Here is an 18,042-nt window from a genome sequence, read left to right as displayed (position 1 = left end):
ACAGCTATTTTAGGCCGCAGTTTCGAATCCCGCGTAGGATCTTGATGCTGATCGCCTATATAAGGAGCCATATCGCTTCTGTAAGTTACAGAATGCTTAGTCGAAATAAGCAACAAGAGGATTTTCGAACTTTTCACAGAAATGTAATTGCTCAAAAACGTTATATTCACTTTTCTATTAATTTGATGGAGCTTCATATTAGTAGGTGCGTCAGTGTTATTTCAGATTCTTAGAGAAACAATCTTAAGTACCTGTGTAACGTCTCGGTAAGTGACTTATTCACTCGGCTGATCATTAGTCAGTGAATCAATCTGTCATCCAGCCGGCCATTACGGTCCTCAGGCAGTCAGCGAATCAGTCAATATTTAAATTTAAGCAACGTTTGTTTGTTTGTTTTAGTGTTTATAACAGAAGCAGCTAATGTATTTTATATGTACGTCTGTCTGTCTGTCACAGCTTTCATGAAAGTCTGTGGTCTGAATGAAAGAAATTAAGGAGACGTGTATCTGAAGATGTCTGTCTTCTGGGTTGTTGTTTCGTGTTGTTTGATAGAAGTTTACCGACGTTTCGGAGGTCGTTGCTGCCTCTATCATAGAGACTACACGGCGCAACAACCCAGAAGACAGCCATTTTCAAACTCACCGCCGTGAAAACCTCAAATTCTATACAGACGTGTATCTGTCGCATTTTTGACTTTGGTGTTGTTATAACACAGCGTCATACAGAGTATTTGAATTTTCCTTATAGAAAGTGTTGAACTTCGTATAGTCGGCGTCTCTGAACTTACCTAGCATCTGGACCGCGACGAGTAATATCATAGCCCTGTGCAGTCTAAATCTTCGAGTTGCCATGTTGAGCATCCTGTAACAGAAATCCAGGTTTTAGGGACGTGGCTGGCATAGTACGCACATCGCATTCTCTGAAGTGATAATTGCTGTGTTCTGGGACGTTGCACCGTTTAGTCTCGTATATATTGACTGAGAGTCATCACTTCTGAAACTTCGTTCAATTTCTGCGAGACTACTTGGGGGTAACACATCAGAAGATAAACATATTTGTACTCGCCGTCTTGAGAACTTGAAATCTCACAAAGTTTGAAGGGAATTTCTTCACAATGGGCGACCCGCAGTGTTGTCACAGGTTCCTATGAATACGCTGAAAACACTGTCCTCAATATTCTCGCGGCATCGTGTCCGGTTGGACGCCTGGATAGGAAGCTATCCCACACAACTGCAGAGTCGGAAAGGTAATCTAACTGGCACGGCGGTCTCTAATATTACTGATTCCTTTTGTATTGATAAAATTTGATAAACTGATTTGGCCTTATTTGATGACACTGTATTGATAATTAAGATATGTAGCGTACATATTTGTGTGAACTGTCACTTCGTTTAACAAACCGTGTGTCTGGTCGAGTTTTCACGCATTTGAAATCCATAGAGATAACTTGAAAGGAATGCGTGAAGAGAATTTATCACAGTTGTGGGCCTCTAACAGTTCTATCTCCGTTTGATCACGCAAGCTCCGATGCAAGAAGTTTCGTTGGTGACTGGTTTTCTTTGTAATAAACAGCGTGTTCTTAAAAATATGCAGAAATAATCGTGATGCTAATCTTTGTGAGTTCTTAGATATTCTTATTTTCTGTTTGCATTTTTTTCCACTTTGCATAAACAATATCAACAGCGCGGCTTCGTGCAGTTATTTTTCCCCTCCCCAGAAACAAATTTCTGACTCATGGAGATATCAGGTTCTCACGGTAGCTGATATGTAGGACAACCCGAGACCCGATTATAAGGAGGATCGCGGAATTCTGCTAATCCAGCCCGAAATAAATATGAGACGCAAGAATTAATGACAATCGATGTTGTAGTGAAAGACTGTCACCTAATTTTCGTTCGTAATAAAACGCCACTACCAGATTCCATAAATCGAGACATATGATTTGTTTACCCCAACAGCGAATAAAGACACATAACCACATGAGTCATGCAGTGTTCTTTCAGTATTATATGGGTACTTGTAAAAGCAACACGGGTCCAAAATGACTGAAACTTATAATTCCAGATGCAAAAGATCTTGGCTGTATAAAACAAAATTAGATACTTGTCAGTTATTCTTGGAGGAAATAACAGCTCGTCTAAATGTTTAAGAATTCAGTCCGCACCTCCAAGAAAACACTTAAGAAGGACCGATTGGTTAATGCTGTGTAAGGAAATAATTCATTTGTGCAATACGAATTATACGAAACTGATAAATACTAAATATGGATCAAGTGATTGTTAAATGAGATGGCACATATAGTTACCACGGGACTTTAAAGGGTTAAGTGGTTTTTATATGTAAAGAATAACAAAATTTCTACCACTTTGCTGTTGCAACAATGTCATTATAACAATATGGTTTATAACTAATTCAAGTTACCACAGTGAAGAATAAAGTAACAAAGTTTCAGCCACGTCGCTGTGGCAGCATTGTGACTGCAGTGGTGTTTAAACGAGTCATATTTTTACCTTGCTTATAATAACAAGTACTAACAAATGTGCTACCGCGTTGCTGTGGTAGCACTGTGATTGTGATATCTCTTACCTGGTTGCTGTCGGACGGACGCCGTCTCTATGCTGTGAGTTCTGGTAGGGCGTCGAATTTATGCACACAAGAGCGTCGAACCTGTTGCTCGGCGCATGAGCACCCCGGCACCGTACGATTCTGGGAATTGATCAAATTTTAAACGTTTGGTTATTGTGTCGAGACTACATATTTCTTACATGTTAAATGTTTATTTTCCGCCAAACATTTATTTAAGGAACGTGCTCCATAATCATGACTTCTCATACATTTCAGTCCAGTAGCATAAGTTGTCCTGCGATATTGCAGATTTTGTGCCAGTATTCGGCCACTATATAAAATTTCTATGTAAGTACCTGGTCATTAAAAAAGTATTTATTTGCTAGTATCGGGTCAGTGTTTATTTCTATCTAGTATTTGAGACTTGATCAATATTAGCAATTATGGTACGCTACATGAGACTCGGGCACTGGAAATTTCTGGCTAGTATCCAGCTACTTTCTGATGCCCGGCTTTTATGTGACATTTCTGTCTTGGTGCCCGGCTACTTCTTGGGACTCGAAAAGTTTTTGTGCTAGTATAAACGCTGATCCGCATTGTAGGAATGCTTACTATTGAGGTTGTCTTGAACGTGATCTTTCGTATGAACACAGCTTTTCAAAACTGTAAAGAAAACTTGTCATGATAGTGAGCGTCCGAATAGCAGGAAGTCTATTGTATTAGACCTGACTATTGTTATGGTCTAGCGGTTAGAACGCTGGCCTTGTAATCCTGGGGTCTCGGGTTCGATTCCCGGCGGTGCCCGAATTTATAACTTGTGTTGGGCAAGGCCGTGGTCTAGGCAACACAGAGTTTTCCTCCGGGGGCTTCCCCGGTTTCTCCGTGGCATCCCAACAATTACTCCATTCACACACAGAAGAAGGCAATGGCAAACCACTTCTGGATCATCTGCCAAGAACGTATATGAACAGGTCCCAGTCCGAGAAAAGGATGGAAGGATCCTGTTCATATGGACCTGTCGTCAGACAGAACATTAAATAAATTAAATAAAATTGTTAACAATATAGCCTATTGTATGACCTGTCAAACGTTGGTGGCAATGAGCTTTCATATGTTGTAAACATTAATACAAAACGTTGCGTTTCAAATATAAATATTTATTTGAAAACTGAATTATATGTGAAAATATCTTCACGGCGACTGAAGCCAGATTCATGCCAGACGCACCAACGCCAAGATATTATTTAGATGAGTTTCGCCCCTAAATTGATAATAACATTAATCCAGTAAGGGACATTTTAATGGAGATGAAAACAATTCCATATAAACAAACTAATATGCACTATATAACGATTCTTTTCCTGTTAACTTCACCAGCAGAGTTGAAAATAATTGAAACAGCCGGCCGATGCTGCACCCGACATTCTCGTGTTTTGTAATTCTGTTGATCAGTTTAACCAATCCGGCCACGGAGTGCACTTTTTCGTAAGGACGCCAGTGTTTCTTTGATTGGTACCTGGTCCCTTTAGGAGCGAGGAGAAGGCAAGGGGAGCGTTACAAAGAAAACGTCAGCATTGTTGTATCCTACCAAATGAGTTTTCTGCAGAGGCCTGTGGGCTTTGTAAAGTGTGCGCATTTAGTTTCTTCATGTTGTATGCCGTTCCACAAATCGACTTACCGTCGCGGTTGCTTCAACGGTGGTTTCTTTTTCTAGCCTTCTACAAACCGCAGTGATATCTCGAAATAATAGGCCGTAAATTTGTCGCCCAGACCGTATCCTACGTAAATCTTATTGCCTTACGTCACATACAGTTTCCGCAACATAACTCCGAGCATGGATGACTGTTTCAAGGCGGAGGGGGGAAGACGGCGAAGCGATAGCGCATATGGAGAGACAGCCTCCACCCTTCTTTCTATACTGTCGGATATGAAATTGTTTCGTTCGGACTGTAGAAATAGCGCGTGCTGGTTAAGGCTTGTGCCCACTTTATAAATGCTTGAAAGTTCCTTTCGTCTACAAAATACAGTGTAGCATAGAAATGTAAATGCCACCGACTGTGTCGAAATTGAAAGGGGAAAAATTTCACAATACATGCGAAGACGGACTTTGCCGTCATGCCCTTCCCCTCTTAATGTGACGTAGCTGAATCTTGCAGTTATTTTGCGGAAACTGTTGAGACGAATCATAATTCGTCAGACAAGTCATACAGTCGATGTATTGTCTGATGGTGTATAATATTTTTGCTTGAGACTATATCAACAACTGTCTTAGTGTTTCCCACCCGACCTGTAACTTTTCCTGCCTCTCTGAAGTGAAAGTCCACAATAAAATAATCGGACTATACGCATCGGATTTTCACAGTGAATGACACGGAAAGTATTGTAGTACATTTCCCGGTATTGTGGGTGTCGTTCATGTGTAACGTTTCATTAGTTACTGACTTCGTCTATTGATTGGGTAATATAACCGCTTCGATTGTCGGAGTTAGTAGCACTATTTTCTCAAGAACATAACAGCTTGAAGCAAATAAAATATTAATGAGGCTAACTACTTTTGAACAGAAAGTGGAGCAGATATTTCTTTATCACCACTTGAAGTTGAACAACTGTTTGACTGCACAGCATAACTCGTGTGTACGTATGTTCTTAGGGCAGTATTTTGGACGTACCAAGGTAATTACTGTAAATAAATCGATTTTTATTTTTGTATGTTCACGTTATGCTGTTCGGAACCATTTTGAGAACTATGTATGACTGTCCATTACGACTAATAATTGAACAATTTTCGTGAAACTCGATTATTTGAAATTGCCTACACCTTTACTTCCTGTTATAAATGGTACCACTGTGGCGAACGTAAAACCTTCTGACGTTACGAACACTAGTGACATGCAAGTTTTCTGTTGTGAGAGACCTTTGAAGAACACGAAATTCTTACGAATTACTTTGGGAAAGTGTAATTCAGTTATATCACGCGAAATATATTCATTTGAGGAGCCACCGAAATGTGGTCTGGACGTGAACATTGATCGTGGGAAATAGGAAATATATATATATATATAGAGAATTTTGGTTGAGAAATGAGTTGGTAAGCGGGATGACAGCATTGTAATCATGTTAGAGAAATAGGTCGTTAGTAAACTCATCCAGATTTATTCGCACCCGATTGTGAGATTCGGTATTTACGAGGTTGATGGGAGAATAAGATTTTGCTCGTTACTGCAGTTTCACATCCAGCTGAAATCGAACTTTATAAAATTTCTCAAGAATGTGTCATTGTATAAAAATGGATACAAGTCATAAAATATATTTCACTACGACCACATGCATCTTAATTGAAACTTTATTCGATTTGTCATATATATAGCTTGTAACATAATCTAAGAAAAAATAATGTTACACCGTTATGGCCCTATAGTGTAATATATGTGCTGTTGATGTGTATCTGGAATATATGAATATATAGATATACGTAATATCGCGAAGATTGCATTTCGAAACTTTGTGTACTCGGAAAGGGGACTATAATCAAAGTACATGTATCACTGTTAGTACATTACATGGAGATGTGTACTCTGGGGCGTACTGTAGAGTGTTTTAAGGTTGTTGCGACTGGATTCTCTTACACATCCATTCTGTAAATAATGGAAGAAATTTCCCATTGCGCGGAGGTGTGTCTTCCGCCCTGAGGATTGCTGCTAATTGCGCGCAGGGCAAAGCTTTTGTTATCCAGTAACCTTCGAATTTAAGACATAATTGTCTCTCGCAACATATACATTATGCTGATACTGGTTTGGCGGTGTTGAACCTTATGGTTATGTTACGACAGATGAAGTTATGCACTCATAGCTGGTGACAAATTAAGAACGGGGTAGCAGAATGTTCCTGCACCTTGCCATCTCCCTCCACATCACAGTTTCCTCAATTTCGTAGTCGTCTCTTCAGAGAATAAACAGACAAACAGACGCGCTTTCAAGTTGAAGGCGTCTCGACGCCACTCCGATTTATGTTTTCTCTTGATTGAGGCGACACGGCGCGTCGCTTCTTAGCGCATGCGCCTTTCTTTAGGATATGATTGATGGTTACGGGTCCTCCAATCTGAAAAGTTTTGCAACATTTTTCCAGTCTGGTGTATTGATATGGAAAACCTTTGGTTCGAGCCAGTAAAATGCAAAATGATCCGAGCGGCTCACCCCTTCAAGTGCAGAATATTAACCGCCCATCTGTAATTTTCGTCAGTATTGGTCTCCGCTTTTAGAGTAATATTTTGAAAAATATCGTACAATATTTTGTTCTCGCTGAACTTCTCCGTCTCTTATGTATATGATCACTTCTGCAGTTTCACTTACAATTCACCATGAAATTGTGACTCTTTCCAAATAAAGTTTGCATTGATGCTGAATAACTGATGTGTCACATCAGTTACGTTGTTAGATCGATAGGACCGTACTTGTTTATAACTAACTAGTACTAAAATTAGAAACTTCTTAAACTCGTAAAACAAACGATGTTTTTGTCTGAAAATAAATCAACTAAAAAGAGAGAAAGAAAGACGAGTAAACGACAAACGAAAGGGAGGGGGGAAGTTGGTGTTATTTCTTGCCATTTCTTCCTTCTAGTGCAGATTTTGTTGATCTAGTAGTTCCCCGACTTCCAAGATGAATGTTTTCTATTGGCGTAGGGACGGGAAGTTTTCTGGTAACAACGTACACGCCGGCAACCTTTTCAGCGAGGGGACCCTGAGTTCTTATCGATCTATTTGTACTTTTACCTTAACTTACACAGAATGTAAAGCCTTCGTGGGAGATAAAAGTAAAGTTTTATTTCGTAGTGTAAACTAACTGCATGGTACAGAGTCTTTCTTCAGAAGGTAATAGTATGCTCCGGTCAGAAAATCTCCGTTCTTCATGAAGCACTGGGTTCAGTTCAGCGGTTACAAAAGCCGACAACCGGTCCGAGACCCGGGCGTCGGTGTTTGTGCCATAGTTGACGGAAAGTCTCAACTTGTTTCAGTTTATGCGTATGATTCTTTGGGATATTTTATTTTATTTTTAAAACTGAATTGATTATTTGTGTATATCTTAACTGGTGATGTGTCAAACGTCAAACAATAGACGTGCTTTTCCACGTCTGTAGGCAGCTGACATATTGTTGATTGTTAGCCTTTTTCCCCTGTCGGTAGGTGGCCTTAACTAGTCGTTGTCTCTCGCGTGAAGCATCAAATCTGCAGAAACAAGCTACAGACTATGTTTCATTATTTCAAATTGGAAGTGTTTAATGATGAGCTCGTGGACGGAGTTTTGAAGTCTTTGTTGGTGGATGTGAGGGTAGACTGTGGACAGTAACTGTTTCTTAGTGAGGGGAAAGCCATGAAGAATTCGTAGTTAGTAATAAAAATAAAATAACAATGATAAGAATGAAATTATACGTGTAATATGATTATCTGCTTTCTTCCCGGATTTCCGAAATTCGTCGAATCCAGGTACAATAACTTTTTAGGAATCTTCAGATTTTTTAACTCATTGGAAACCTTTCAGATTGTTTTGGGATAATATGGCTGTAGTGGAAACTTACACAAACTTCTATTAATTTGAAATAATCGAACTCGCAAATCTATATCTTGTTCGGCATAAAACCGTGAACTACGCGTAATCAAATTATTATTAACAGTGATATTAGTTGCTGTGTATTCAAGTTCATGTTTTGTGGCGACGTCGCAGGAACAAACTTTTACTGTTTGTGCTGTGAGTCTCCAGTGTCTCGTCGAGGCACTCCGAGCCTCATGTACATACAACTCTGCCGCTCCATGAATCTATCTAAAAAGCAAGGAACTCTACGATTGCATAAAATTACAGTACTGATAATCACTTCAGTATTTAGATGCGTCGAACGCAGTAGCGATTTGATATTAATTTCGTATAGCGAATACTTGCATTGAGTGAGATGCGTGTATCTGCAGTTTTAAACTTACAGTCGTCGTTATTATTAACAAATGTTTAAATTACATATTTAATTTTACATTTTATTTCATACGACACTTTCCAGAGTCATTTTTCGCCTTGTTTATCTAATATCCATACCAATATTATCCTCCAATCTACGCCTGTGTTACCCAAGTGGTCTCTTATCTTCAGGGGGTTTCTTGGCAAAATTTCGTAGGCTATGAATTTTTCGTCTCCCCCAGAAAGCAAATATAATTATGAAACAAATAATAAGAAAGCTTTACACGCTTTAAAAGCTTTAAAAGGAACAATAGGAAATTTGCAGATCTGATGTTTTAGTCATTCATCTAAGCTGGAAAATAAAATATAACCTACAAAGAATGGCAGACATCAAAAACAAGGAAACAGACCCAGACAGAATTGGCAAGGAAGTATTCAGAACAACATGGAGGGAATGGAATATGATGGCTTGAAGCCAAGGAGTAGGAAAAGTGACGAGTTCTTTGCAACACCTCTAAACCATTCGGTGGAAGAAGTAATTAGCATAAAGGCTTTGTGTTGCCATTTCCTTTAAGTTGGCTGCAGAGGCCCGGGGGGCTCTTCGCGTCTCTTGTCTCAGCACCACGACTCTTTTTTAACATTTGCTGTTGCTCCACGATGGGCCGTCGTCTACAGATTGCGCCACTGTCTGAACTGACTCGGCACCTAATTCCTGTAAATCGGTTTGTGGTGTTGCATTGCAGTAGACTGAAATACGTACACCAATTGTTTCTGAATGCCAACATGTTAAACGGAACTGAAATTTTGACATAACTACACTTGGCATTTCCTTCACATAATATTTCGATTTCCGTTTGCATTGTATTTAACTCTTTGACGCGGAGGGGCGTCTAAATAGTATTTAAGAATTCAGTCTGTACCTCAAACAAAACACAGCGAACCGGATCCTTTGCAGTACAAAGTTGCGGGCCTGGTACTAAAACACGATGGCGGATCTTGAGTAGCGTGGGTGGGCGTCTGTGGTTCTCTTCATATCTATTTGTCCGGATACAAGTACTTTAATGTGCAAATCTGCGGTGATATGAAGATGACGTCATCAACTGTTTGTACGTATGGACTTTAATAACTGTGGGAATTTAGAGCTGTTAAATTGTTCGTGGGCGTATGCGTCAGCTTACACAAAATATTAGATATTAATCTAATCAGCATCTCTGGAGTTCGTTGATAGAGGTTCCAGGGTCAATTACCCTGTGGAGGACGTCGTAATGTTCGTGATAGTGTGTTTAATGGCGCTGTTTAAAGAAAAAGGGTTTTAGAATGCGTTGTTTGCGATGTTTCATGTTTCGTGGACAGATTATGCCCACTACATTCGCCAACAAAAAAAAATCGGTGTAATCGTCCGCTGTATTAAACTGTATTCGCAGAATTTATTGCTCAAGCCTGAATGAGAAAGTCTGCTAAAGAGTAGACGTAACGGAGTATGGAAGTGTGGGCCTGTATTACAGCAACAGCTTGTTGATATGTGAATTTCTGCAGGGTAGGTTCCATTTGGCGGGATTTACTGGACACGGTGATAAACTTTCGGTTTCCGCGAAGGAATTAATCTTCCTGTCAGCTAATTAATTGTAATGTTCTGAGCCATGACTCTGCGCTATCTTGTAGTTTACCTGCGGGCTCCGTATTTACTCTCATGCTTTGTTTGTCTTGTATTTTATCTGGAAATGCATTGTTAGTGCTAGCTGTAGTGGCATTTGTAGAAAGACAAACATGAATGATGGCATCTATCGACCAGTCCTCACGGTACCAGAACCCAGATCATCATCATCGTCATTGTGAATGATGAATTCACACGCACCGACCGACTATGGTCGCCTTCGCCCATTTCTTGCGCGTAAATATCTAAAATCATTATATTTTTTTGTCTAAAATCGTCATATGTTGTTATATTCTATCATTTATTTCAGTCGTTGAAGGATGAATTTCCATGCGTTTGTATCCTAAAACGTTTGATTTTATCAAATACAGCATTTTATATACTTCCGTTACATGCGACGAATATGAAGGTGCAGACTTTTAAATGACGACTTTATATTTTGTTATAAATGCTGTAACGGAACTGTCAAGCCTTTGTTATCAAAGTATGATAAATTAATCTTTTCCTGCTTTTGATATCTATGGTAAAATATAAGCCTCTGCTGGTTAAAAGCTGAAACGTTTTTTTTAAGATAACTGAATCATTTTACGTAAATTCGTCTTTATATCTGATAGTGATTCAAAATATATTGTTGAACTAAGATGCAAGGTTATAGAAAGTAGTATTGTAGTAGGCGTAGTTCACTCCGCCTTTTCTAACACAATAGAACAGAAGTGAATTTACTTGCTGAGAGACTCTAGTAGCCTTCTCGTACTTAAAAAAGAAAAAGGCGAAACCGAATACTCTCGACGCCTCACATTTGAGTGAGAGGGTTGTTTATTTGTCGCTTTGTATATCTAGCGACGTATTATCAGTTGAGTAGACTCTATAGCGTCAAAGACAGGTTAGGTTAGAAGTGATTGAGAATGAAAGTAGTGAAGTTGTCATATAGTGCATTAGTAGTTTTGGATAGCAATGTTTTTGATATACTTATTTGCTAATTTTGTAAACAAGCACAACATTTGAACTAGAGGGGAAGGTTTCAACTTTATTCTCTTTTACAGAATTGAATTTCCTGGACACGACCACAGTTTTTGATACTTCACGTACTATAAGAATTCGCTTCATCATTACGCCTACTGTGAGGAAAACTTACGATAGGGAGGTAACATTTCTGTCAATAATCCCATTGTGATATAGAAAAAGCTCTAAATGTTAATTTAATTTGCCTTTGCCTTTCTTGTACGTACAATAACTATTTTGCATGACCAAAGTTAAGAACAGCTCTTGCTTGGAAGTAGTGTCTATCTATTTCTGCGATCTTCGTGAGGTCAGTGTATTCACTGTTACCACAATTTCTTGTTTTTCTCATTCCGAGAATAAAAAAGCTCTTTACGCTTCTTTCTCTCTTTGCCTTGTTTTCGGTTTGTTTGTTGTTTTTTGTTCTTTGTTTTGACCTTTATGAAGCTTTTTAGTAGAGTTTGGAAGGCCGGAAATAAATCATTGTGTGGATAAGTCGAGGAGATATGAGTGTATCCGTAAATCAGTTTACCACGAGCTTGTTGGAGGTCTCTGCAATCTTCCTATACCCTAGCGAGTGTTATTTATTGTTGAACTACGGTACGAAGACAGATTGACCAATCAGAACGTTCCCAGCCGCAAACGTATGTGACCTTAACAAACAAGAAAATATCCCAGTCTCAAAGTTGTTGGGGGGGGGGGGGGCTATAATTACTTGCGTGTGTGGGTTGGTGTCTTTCTCTCCTTATTACTTGATTTTATTCAGTGGTTTGAAACAGGTGGTGTTTGGTTTGCGAAGTTTTAAGACTGGAGCAGGACTGACTGTAATTTAACGTAGATCGTAGGCGAAAGGCGTAAAGCGAATGGTTTCGGAACCGTCGCAACGAACCCTTCGGATATTTCATAAAGGAAAGATCAAAATGACAGACACTGTGTGCCAATATTATTCGAAGGCAATTCTGTAAAGGTAAATTTTGTAGCTAGTCCCAGTTGTGTAAACAGGGTCTGAGTTCAAAGAAGCGAGAAACTCACAGTTCTTTTACTTTTGAATCGCTGTGTTTAAATGTGGCTGAATTGGGTTCAGAGAGGTAAAGCGAGTTGTTGGGTCATTTGTGAACTTTATTAACAGTTAATATGTACTTCTATTGTGGTGAATATTTAACGAAGTAAGATACGGAGATTTCCGTCTTCTGGGTTGTTGCGCTGTGTAGTCTGGTCGAAGTTAACCAACGTTTCAGAGGTCATACTGCCTCCGTCATCAGGGCGATTCTTAGTATGAAGATTTCTGTCTTCTGGGTTGTTGCGCTGTGTAGTCTGGTCGATGTTAACCAACGTTTCAGAGGTCATACTGGCTCCGTCATCACAGCGATCGCCCTGATGACGGAGGCAGTATGACCCCTGAAACGTTGGTTAACATCGACCATACTACAAAGCGCAACAACCCAGAAGACGGAAATTTTCTTACTCACCGCTGTGAGAACCTCAAGTCTTACGAAGTAAGATACCTCAGAACAATTTCGTTTTCTGTGATAACCGTTACTGCGGTTTTTTGTAATTTCCTACGAAAGACTTCTCAAGTCATGGAAGCTTTTAAGCGCATGGTGCCAGTTTCCGTAACTGATATAAGAAATAGAAAGATGACGGTGATTAGTGTGGAAGCAGTCATGTACTGGCAGCCGCGGATATTCGCATTATTGAGGCGGACTTGTCTTTTACCAGAGGACATCATTGTTGTTCGTGGAATTGCTATGAGCCCGAACCTCTTGGATTTTTTTTTTCGACTGAGGTCGGCGAAGGAATAGACAAAAGCATCGTGATAGCTTTCTGAAACTGCGTTTTGAGTTGTTTGGCATATTTCTGGTCTCTAGCAAAAGAAGCGACCCCCATCGCTTTTGTTATTTGTTCTAGTCTGTGCAATTACAATTAAAGGAATATTAAAATATAAAATTACAAAGAATTTTGCCATTTGCACTATGACAGCATACATAACCTATGGCGGATGTTTAAAATGTCCAGTATGTTACAATAAATGCAAAGACAGGTGTCGCAGTGAGGTCCACAGATAATGTTGTAACATGTCTCATAGATGGCGTAGAATCCGCGTCTGTCAGAGAGTCCATGGTTTGCCCAGAGGTCATTATTGTTCGATGCGGGAGTTTGGTAGAATTATGGGTCAGTTTGGTGCGGTTGGTATTGGCATCTCATGTGAATGAATAAAGCCAATAGAATCATTGCGTTCCAACGTGAATACTTTCATTACATTGCTTTTAAATATTCAGTTTTCCCATTGTTTTAATCACTGTTCATTTAATTTTCACTGCATAATTACTTTGCTTTGAAATATCAAAAATATTTTGTATGGTGTTTGAACCAAGTTTCATGAAAACTTGCCTGTCCATGAGTTGAGCCTCTTTGAGGAAGACAAAACTGACAGATGCTATAATCCTTTAGTATGTTTTTCATTTTGATCTCAGGAAAGTGGGCTAATAAATTATTTCGTTTCTTTAACCTTTAATGTAGTATAAGAGAGGAACAATGTGGAAGATTGATTATATTTTCAGGTTATGGAAATAATGTTGATATTGAGGAGTTCATTGACATTTGAAAATATAATTTTTATTTTTCAGGATGATGTCGCCCCTTGAGTAAAAATGAGTAATAAATATATTTAAACATGGCATATGAAGTTCATGTGCTGTGTGATGGGTATTCCAAGACAACAGAGGAGGGTATGGTTGCAAATTGTACTTGCACCCTCATAAAAGGCCAGAAGCATATCATCATAGTTGATACAATGACACCTTGGGATAAAGAAAAGATCATTAAAGGTAGTATACAGTATAATTCATACAGTTTCTTTTACTGTAGCTGAATACCAGTTCAGAACTTACCAGATGTCCCATTTCTTTTGTAATATTGAATTCAGAGGATGTAGAAGGTAGAGAGAGACATTTGTGTCACTTTATCATGCCACATTCCTAAATATTTTACAAATGGGAGTTAATCACTGCTTAGGCATAGTTTTATTATAATTTGTTGGCAAAAGAAAGATGTATTGTATCCCCCAAATTCTACAGGTATTGATTAAACTTTTAACTGTATTTCAGTATTTGTTTGTTATCTCATGCTATTGGATCAAGGATAAAGTATTACAGTCATTATGACTGAGGTTGTGTCTATCTTGCCAGAGACTTTCAGTGATTGTTATCAGTTCTAAGTGAGTGCCAGAATTAGTTGTGAGGTGAATTTTGGTTTAATTTGTATTGGTCAAATATAATGCCTACTTTCAATGCAGCCCAAATAAAACTATTACATTTCACAAAAATTGTTTATCATATAAGCATTTGCTCTATTAGTTTAAATATGGGTTTTATTGAGACCAATACTTTTATTTGAAACATTATGTGAGTTTTAGTTTAACACCTGTTTTAAGCATGGGGTGATTTTAACTTTGAAGTATACATTAAAAGACTTTGGGTGTAGTTCAAATGGATCATCTTGAAACCTTGCATACCGTGCAGTGTTATCTAAATATATGCATGATTTTATATGTTAAGACAGATCAGTTTCCCAGATTCTTGTTTTTTCATAAGTTCTGGTTCTCTGCACGCTTTGTTCTTGTCAGCAGCAGGTGAAGTCACAAGTATAACTTAAAGTAAACTAACTCTGTTGGTTTTGAGGTTTTAAAGCAACGTGAATATTCTGAGTTGTTCCCACATGCAGTATCTTGGCTATATTCCAGCATTCCAGAGGGAGCCTTGAAGATAGAAGCAGCAAGGTCTACCAAAACATCGGCATATAGTCAAAATACTACACAGTAGAACAATCTAGCAATCAACTTCTAAATTAGTTTAGTTGTATATACTGCATTGCAACATTGAATAAATGTATTTGCAGGTCTGTGTCATTATGGAGTGGAGTGCAATGATGTTGATTATGTTGTGTGTTCTCATGGACACTCTGATCACATAGGCAATAACAACCTGTTTCTGAGTGCAAAACATATTGTTGGGTTCAGTGTATCATACAAGGACCTGTACTTCATTCACCCGTTTGAAACAGGTGAGTTTCTGTTACTTGTAATCCATGGGTTATTTATGACACTAAATGAATATTGAAGAGACCAACAGATTTTTGATTGGACAGCATTGTTGTAAAGTTCTTAAGGACTGGTTTTCTGTTTGACTTCAGGTGAACCGTTCGTAATTGATGATGATGTGAAGGTGGTGCCTACTCCAGGCCATACTCTGACAGATGTGACTGTTCTGGTCAACACAAAGGATAAAGGACTTGTAGCAGTTACAGGTATCTGGGAGTAAGACATTGCATATTACCAGTATGCAAAATGAAATATCTCCCTGGTAATGAAAACTGAACAGTCGGGCTAGGTGATTGGTACTCCTACTCCATGTTTGGGAATTCCTGAATTTCATTATCATCCCAGTGGATGGTTGACTGAGGTTTATAATAGTTTACCTCAATTTATGTAGGCAATTGCTAAGATATTACCTTAAAATAAGCCTGGACTCTTGTTTTCTCTCTCAATTCATCATGTATATTCATTCATCATTCACTAAGACTTGAAACTTACTCTCTGGTAACATAATGTGGGAAGTTCAGTGCCTTTAGTACCAAAGCTTGCTGCTAGTGGAGATTATCTTCAGTCAGTTCAGTCCTACTTTTATCTTTACTACCCTTTTCTAGGATCCATTTTCATATTATGCTCATATTTTCTCCTTGTCTTTTAGGTGGCAACTGTTTTGCAGTTCCAGTATTTAATGGGTATCAGGCCTTTTCTGTCAAAATTAATGTAATGATTTGTATTCTTCTGGGTTGTGACACTGCACAGTCTTGTAGTTAGTGACCAGTGTTTCAGAGGATAGGGTGTCTTTAAGACTGAGGCTGAACGTTCCTCCAAAATGTTGGTACCATCTAGAAGACTACACAGCAAGTAATTTATCTTATTTTATTTTTTGTGTAAGTGAATTTATCTGGTTATAATGTGTCATGGTCCAGTAGACTACATTCCACATTTTCGCTGCTGTGAAAACCTCAAGTATCATTAAGTGAATCTAGCTGACAGTTTTATTTCTCTTTAATTTTGTCATGTTTGTACATGTACATACATATAAACATTTCTTCTAATTATGTGTGAATTACTGCTTATAATTCAACAACTACAAAAATGACTGCTGGATAGTCCTATATTGTATCCAATAAACTATACGTATAACAGATTTAATATAGACATAATCTGTAGTTAAGCCATAAAGATATTATTCCCAAAACAATACACCATCACTGCCACCAACAACAGTAAAAACAAGTCTATAACATATTTACAGTTTCAAGTAATAAACGATTCTGATTAAAGTATGATTTTAATGATGAACATGTAAACACAAGCCCAGCACATTAATTAAAGTGTTTCTAATTGTTGAGTTATAAACTGACACTGCCTGCATATAACATTAATTATTGAACTCAAGACATAAGTAAGAAGCTTTGTCAGTTTAGCCCTGAAATCCCTGTTCTTTTCCCATCTTTCGTTTTTGCTTGAATTATCATAATCAGCATAGTCTAAGATGATGGGGAAACAATGGAAATAACTAATGTGAAGATGAGTTTACATAATTAGGATGTTTTAAGAGCACTTGACAGATGTTGACTGGTCTCAGCAACTGGTATTAAAAAGATTATCCTTCATTTCACTATGAGGAAGACTGTGGTCCGTCATAGCTATATCTGTGTGATGTAAATATAGGGGGAAGAGTGTTGCTTAATCTGTAGGACCAAATTATCGTATGTATTAACAATGGCATGAAATTCAACTTAAGGAAATTTTGCTGACATGAGTTTTGTTACAACTGATACGAAGTTGGTGATGTCATCTTCACAGCTTGTAGCTAACCAGTTTCTGAGGTGTTAAAGAGACTTAACACACATGTAAACATAGCAAAGATAATTTAAGTAGTCCTTTGAATTACCGTAGATGAATGAGGGCAGGTCTTGGATTTTTCCTTTGAACCACTTCCATTTTAATATCTGGAATATTATGGTGTTCCTGATATTCATAAAACTTTAGTGAGAACATTTCAGAAGATATCACCTCATGGTGATCTTCAACTATGGGGCAAGTTGCAAATAGCACACTCCCCACAGACATGTGAGGAAGCTAGGAATAAAAGGTAACCAGAATAAATAGCTTTGACCAAGATTTCAGTCTTCTCAAGGTGAGGGAGAGTAATTAAGTGGCATGGTTACAATCTGAATACCACAGAACCCAAAGATGACACTGTGACATGGCAAGTAATTACTGTCATTAAATAAATGCTACTAATACAGGACATATGAGGCCTGAGGTTTAGTAATGACAGCCTATTTAAGGGATTATACCGTTAAAAGAAAACCCTGGTCCTCCATGTTGGGGGTTGTATGTTGTGATACTCAACTTATTGTTTGCTTGAAAGCACTAGAGTATCAGTTGTATAGATTATGTAGCATTTAATTAAATCAAAGAACGACAAATATGTTGAACAGTGTGGAAGGGAATGGTCATAGTTTATTGTAACACACAATTCAAGCATTTGTATGGAGGAATTGAAGGGAACTGTGAAAAATGCATGATCTAACTTTTCCAATTGATTGTTATTGAGTTCATCAAAAATTTTTTGTTCACAGGTGATTTGTTTGAACAAGAGGAGGATATTGCTAACCCATCATTGTGGCAGTATGTAGCTGGTAGTGATGACCCAGAGAAGCAGCGACAGAATCGAACTAAGATTATCCAAATTGCAGACTGGATTATTCCTGGTCATGGACCAATGTTTAAGGTTACAGAGGAAATGAAAAATGGTTCTAAATAAAATATGCACAGAAAAA

The 18,042-nt window shown here is 38.2% G+C and overlaps 2 protein-coding genes across 6 annotated transcripts in view; one reads left to right on the top strand and one right to left on the bottom strand.

The window, feature by feature from the left end:
• The window catches only part of LOC110832822 (chordin-like protein 2), a 22,028-nt gene extending 19,367 nt beyond the window's left edge, over nucleotides 1-2,661 (bottom strand). The window contains exons 1-2 of the mRNA XM_087356957.1: nucleotides 2,587-2,661; nucleotides 788-861 (exon numbers count right to left, since the gene is read on the bottom strand). Of these exons, the coding sequence (XP_087213083.1) occupies nucleotides 788-860 (73 nt within the window). The 5' untranslated portion in view covers nucleotide 861; nucleotides 2,587-2,661. The remainder of the gene's footprint in view (nucleotides 1-787; nucleotides 862-2,586) is intronic.
• Nucleotides 1-18,042, top strand: part of LOC110832823 (metallo-beta-lactamase domain-containing protein 1) — a 26,894-nt gene extending 8,852 nt beyond the window's left edge. Inside the window, exons 1-5 of one of the 5 annotated variants that reach the window (XM_022070178.2) lie at nucleotides 13,298-13,403; nucleotides 13,788-13,988; nucleotides 15,058-15,222; nucleotides 15,352-15,465; nucleotides 17,842-18,042. In XM_022070178.2, the coding sequence (XP_021925870.1) occupies nucleotides 13,835-13,988; nucleotides 15,058-15,222; nucleotides 15,352-15,465; nucleotides 17,842-18,026 (618 nt within the window). In that variant the 5' untranslated portion in view covers nucleotides 13,298-13,403; nucleotides 13,788-13,834 and the 3' untranslated portion in view covers nucleotides 18,027-18,042. The other 4 variants (XM_087356960.1, XM_022070179.2, XM_087356959.1 and 1 more) reach the window with 4 other exon arrangements.

The sequence above is a fragment of the Zootermopsis nevadensis genome, unplaced genomic scaffold (assembly GCF_977971745.1).
Source record: "Zootermopsis nevadensis isolate Lab colony 2312 unplaced genomic scaffold, Znev_1.0 Znev_ptg000028l, whole genome shotgun sequence".
In the NCBI taxonomy this organism is placed as follows: Eukaryota; Metazoa; Arthropoda; class Insecta; order Blattodea; family Termopsidae; genus Zootermopsis; species Zootermopsis nevadensis.
This window is presented reverse-complemented; position numbering and strand designations above follow the sequence as displayed.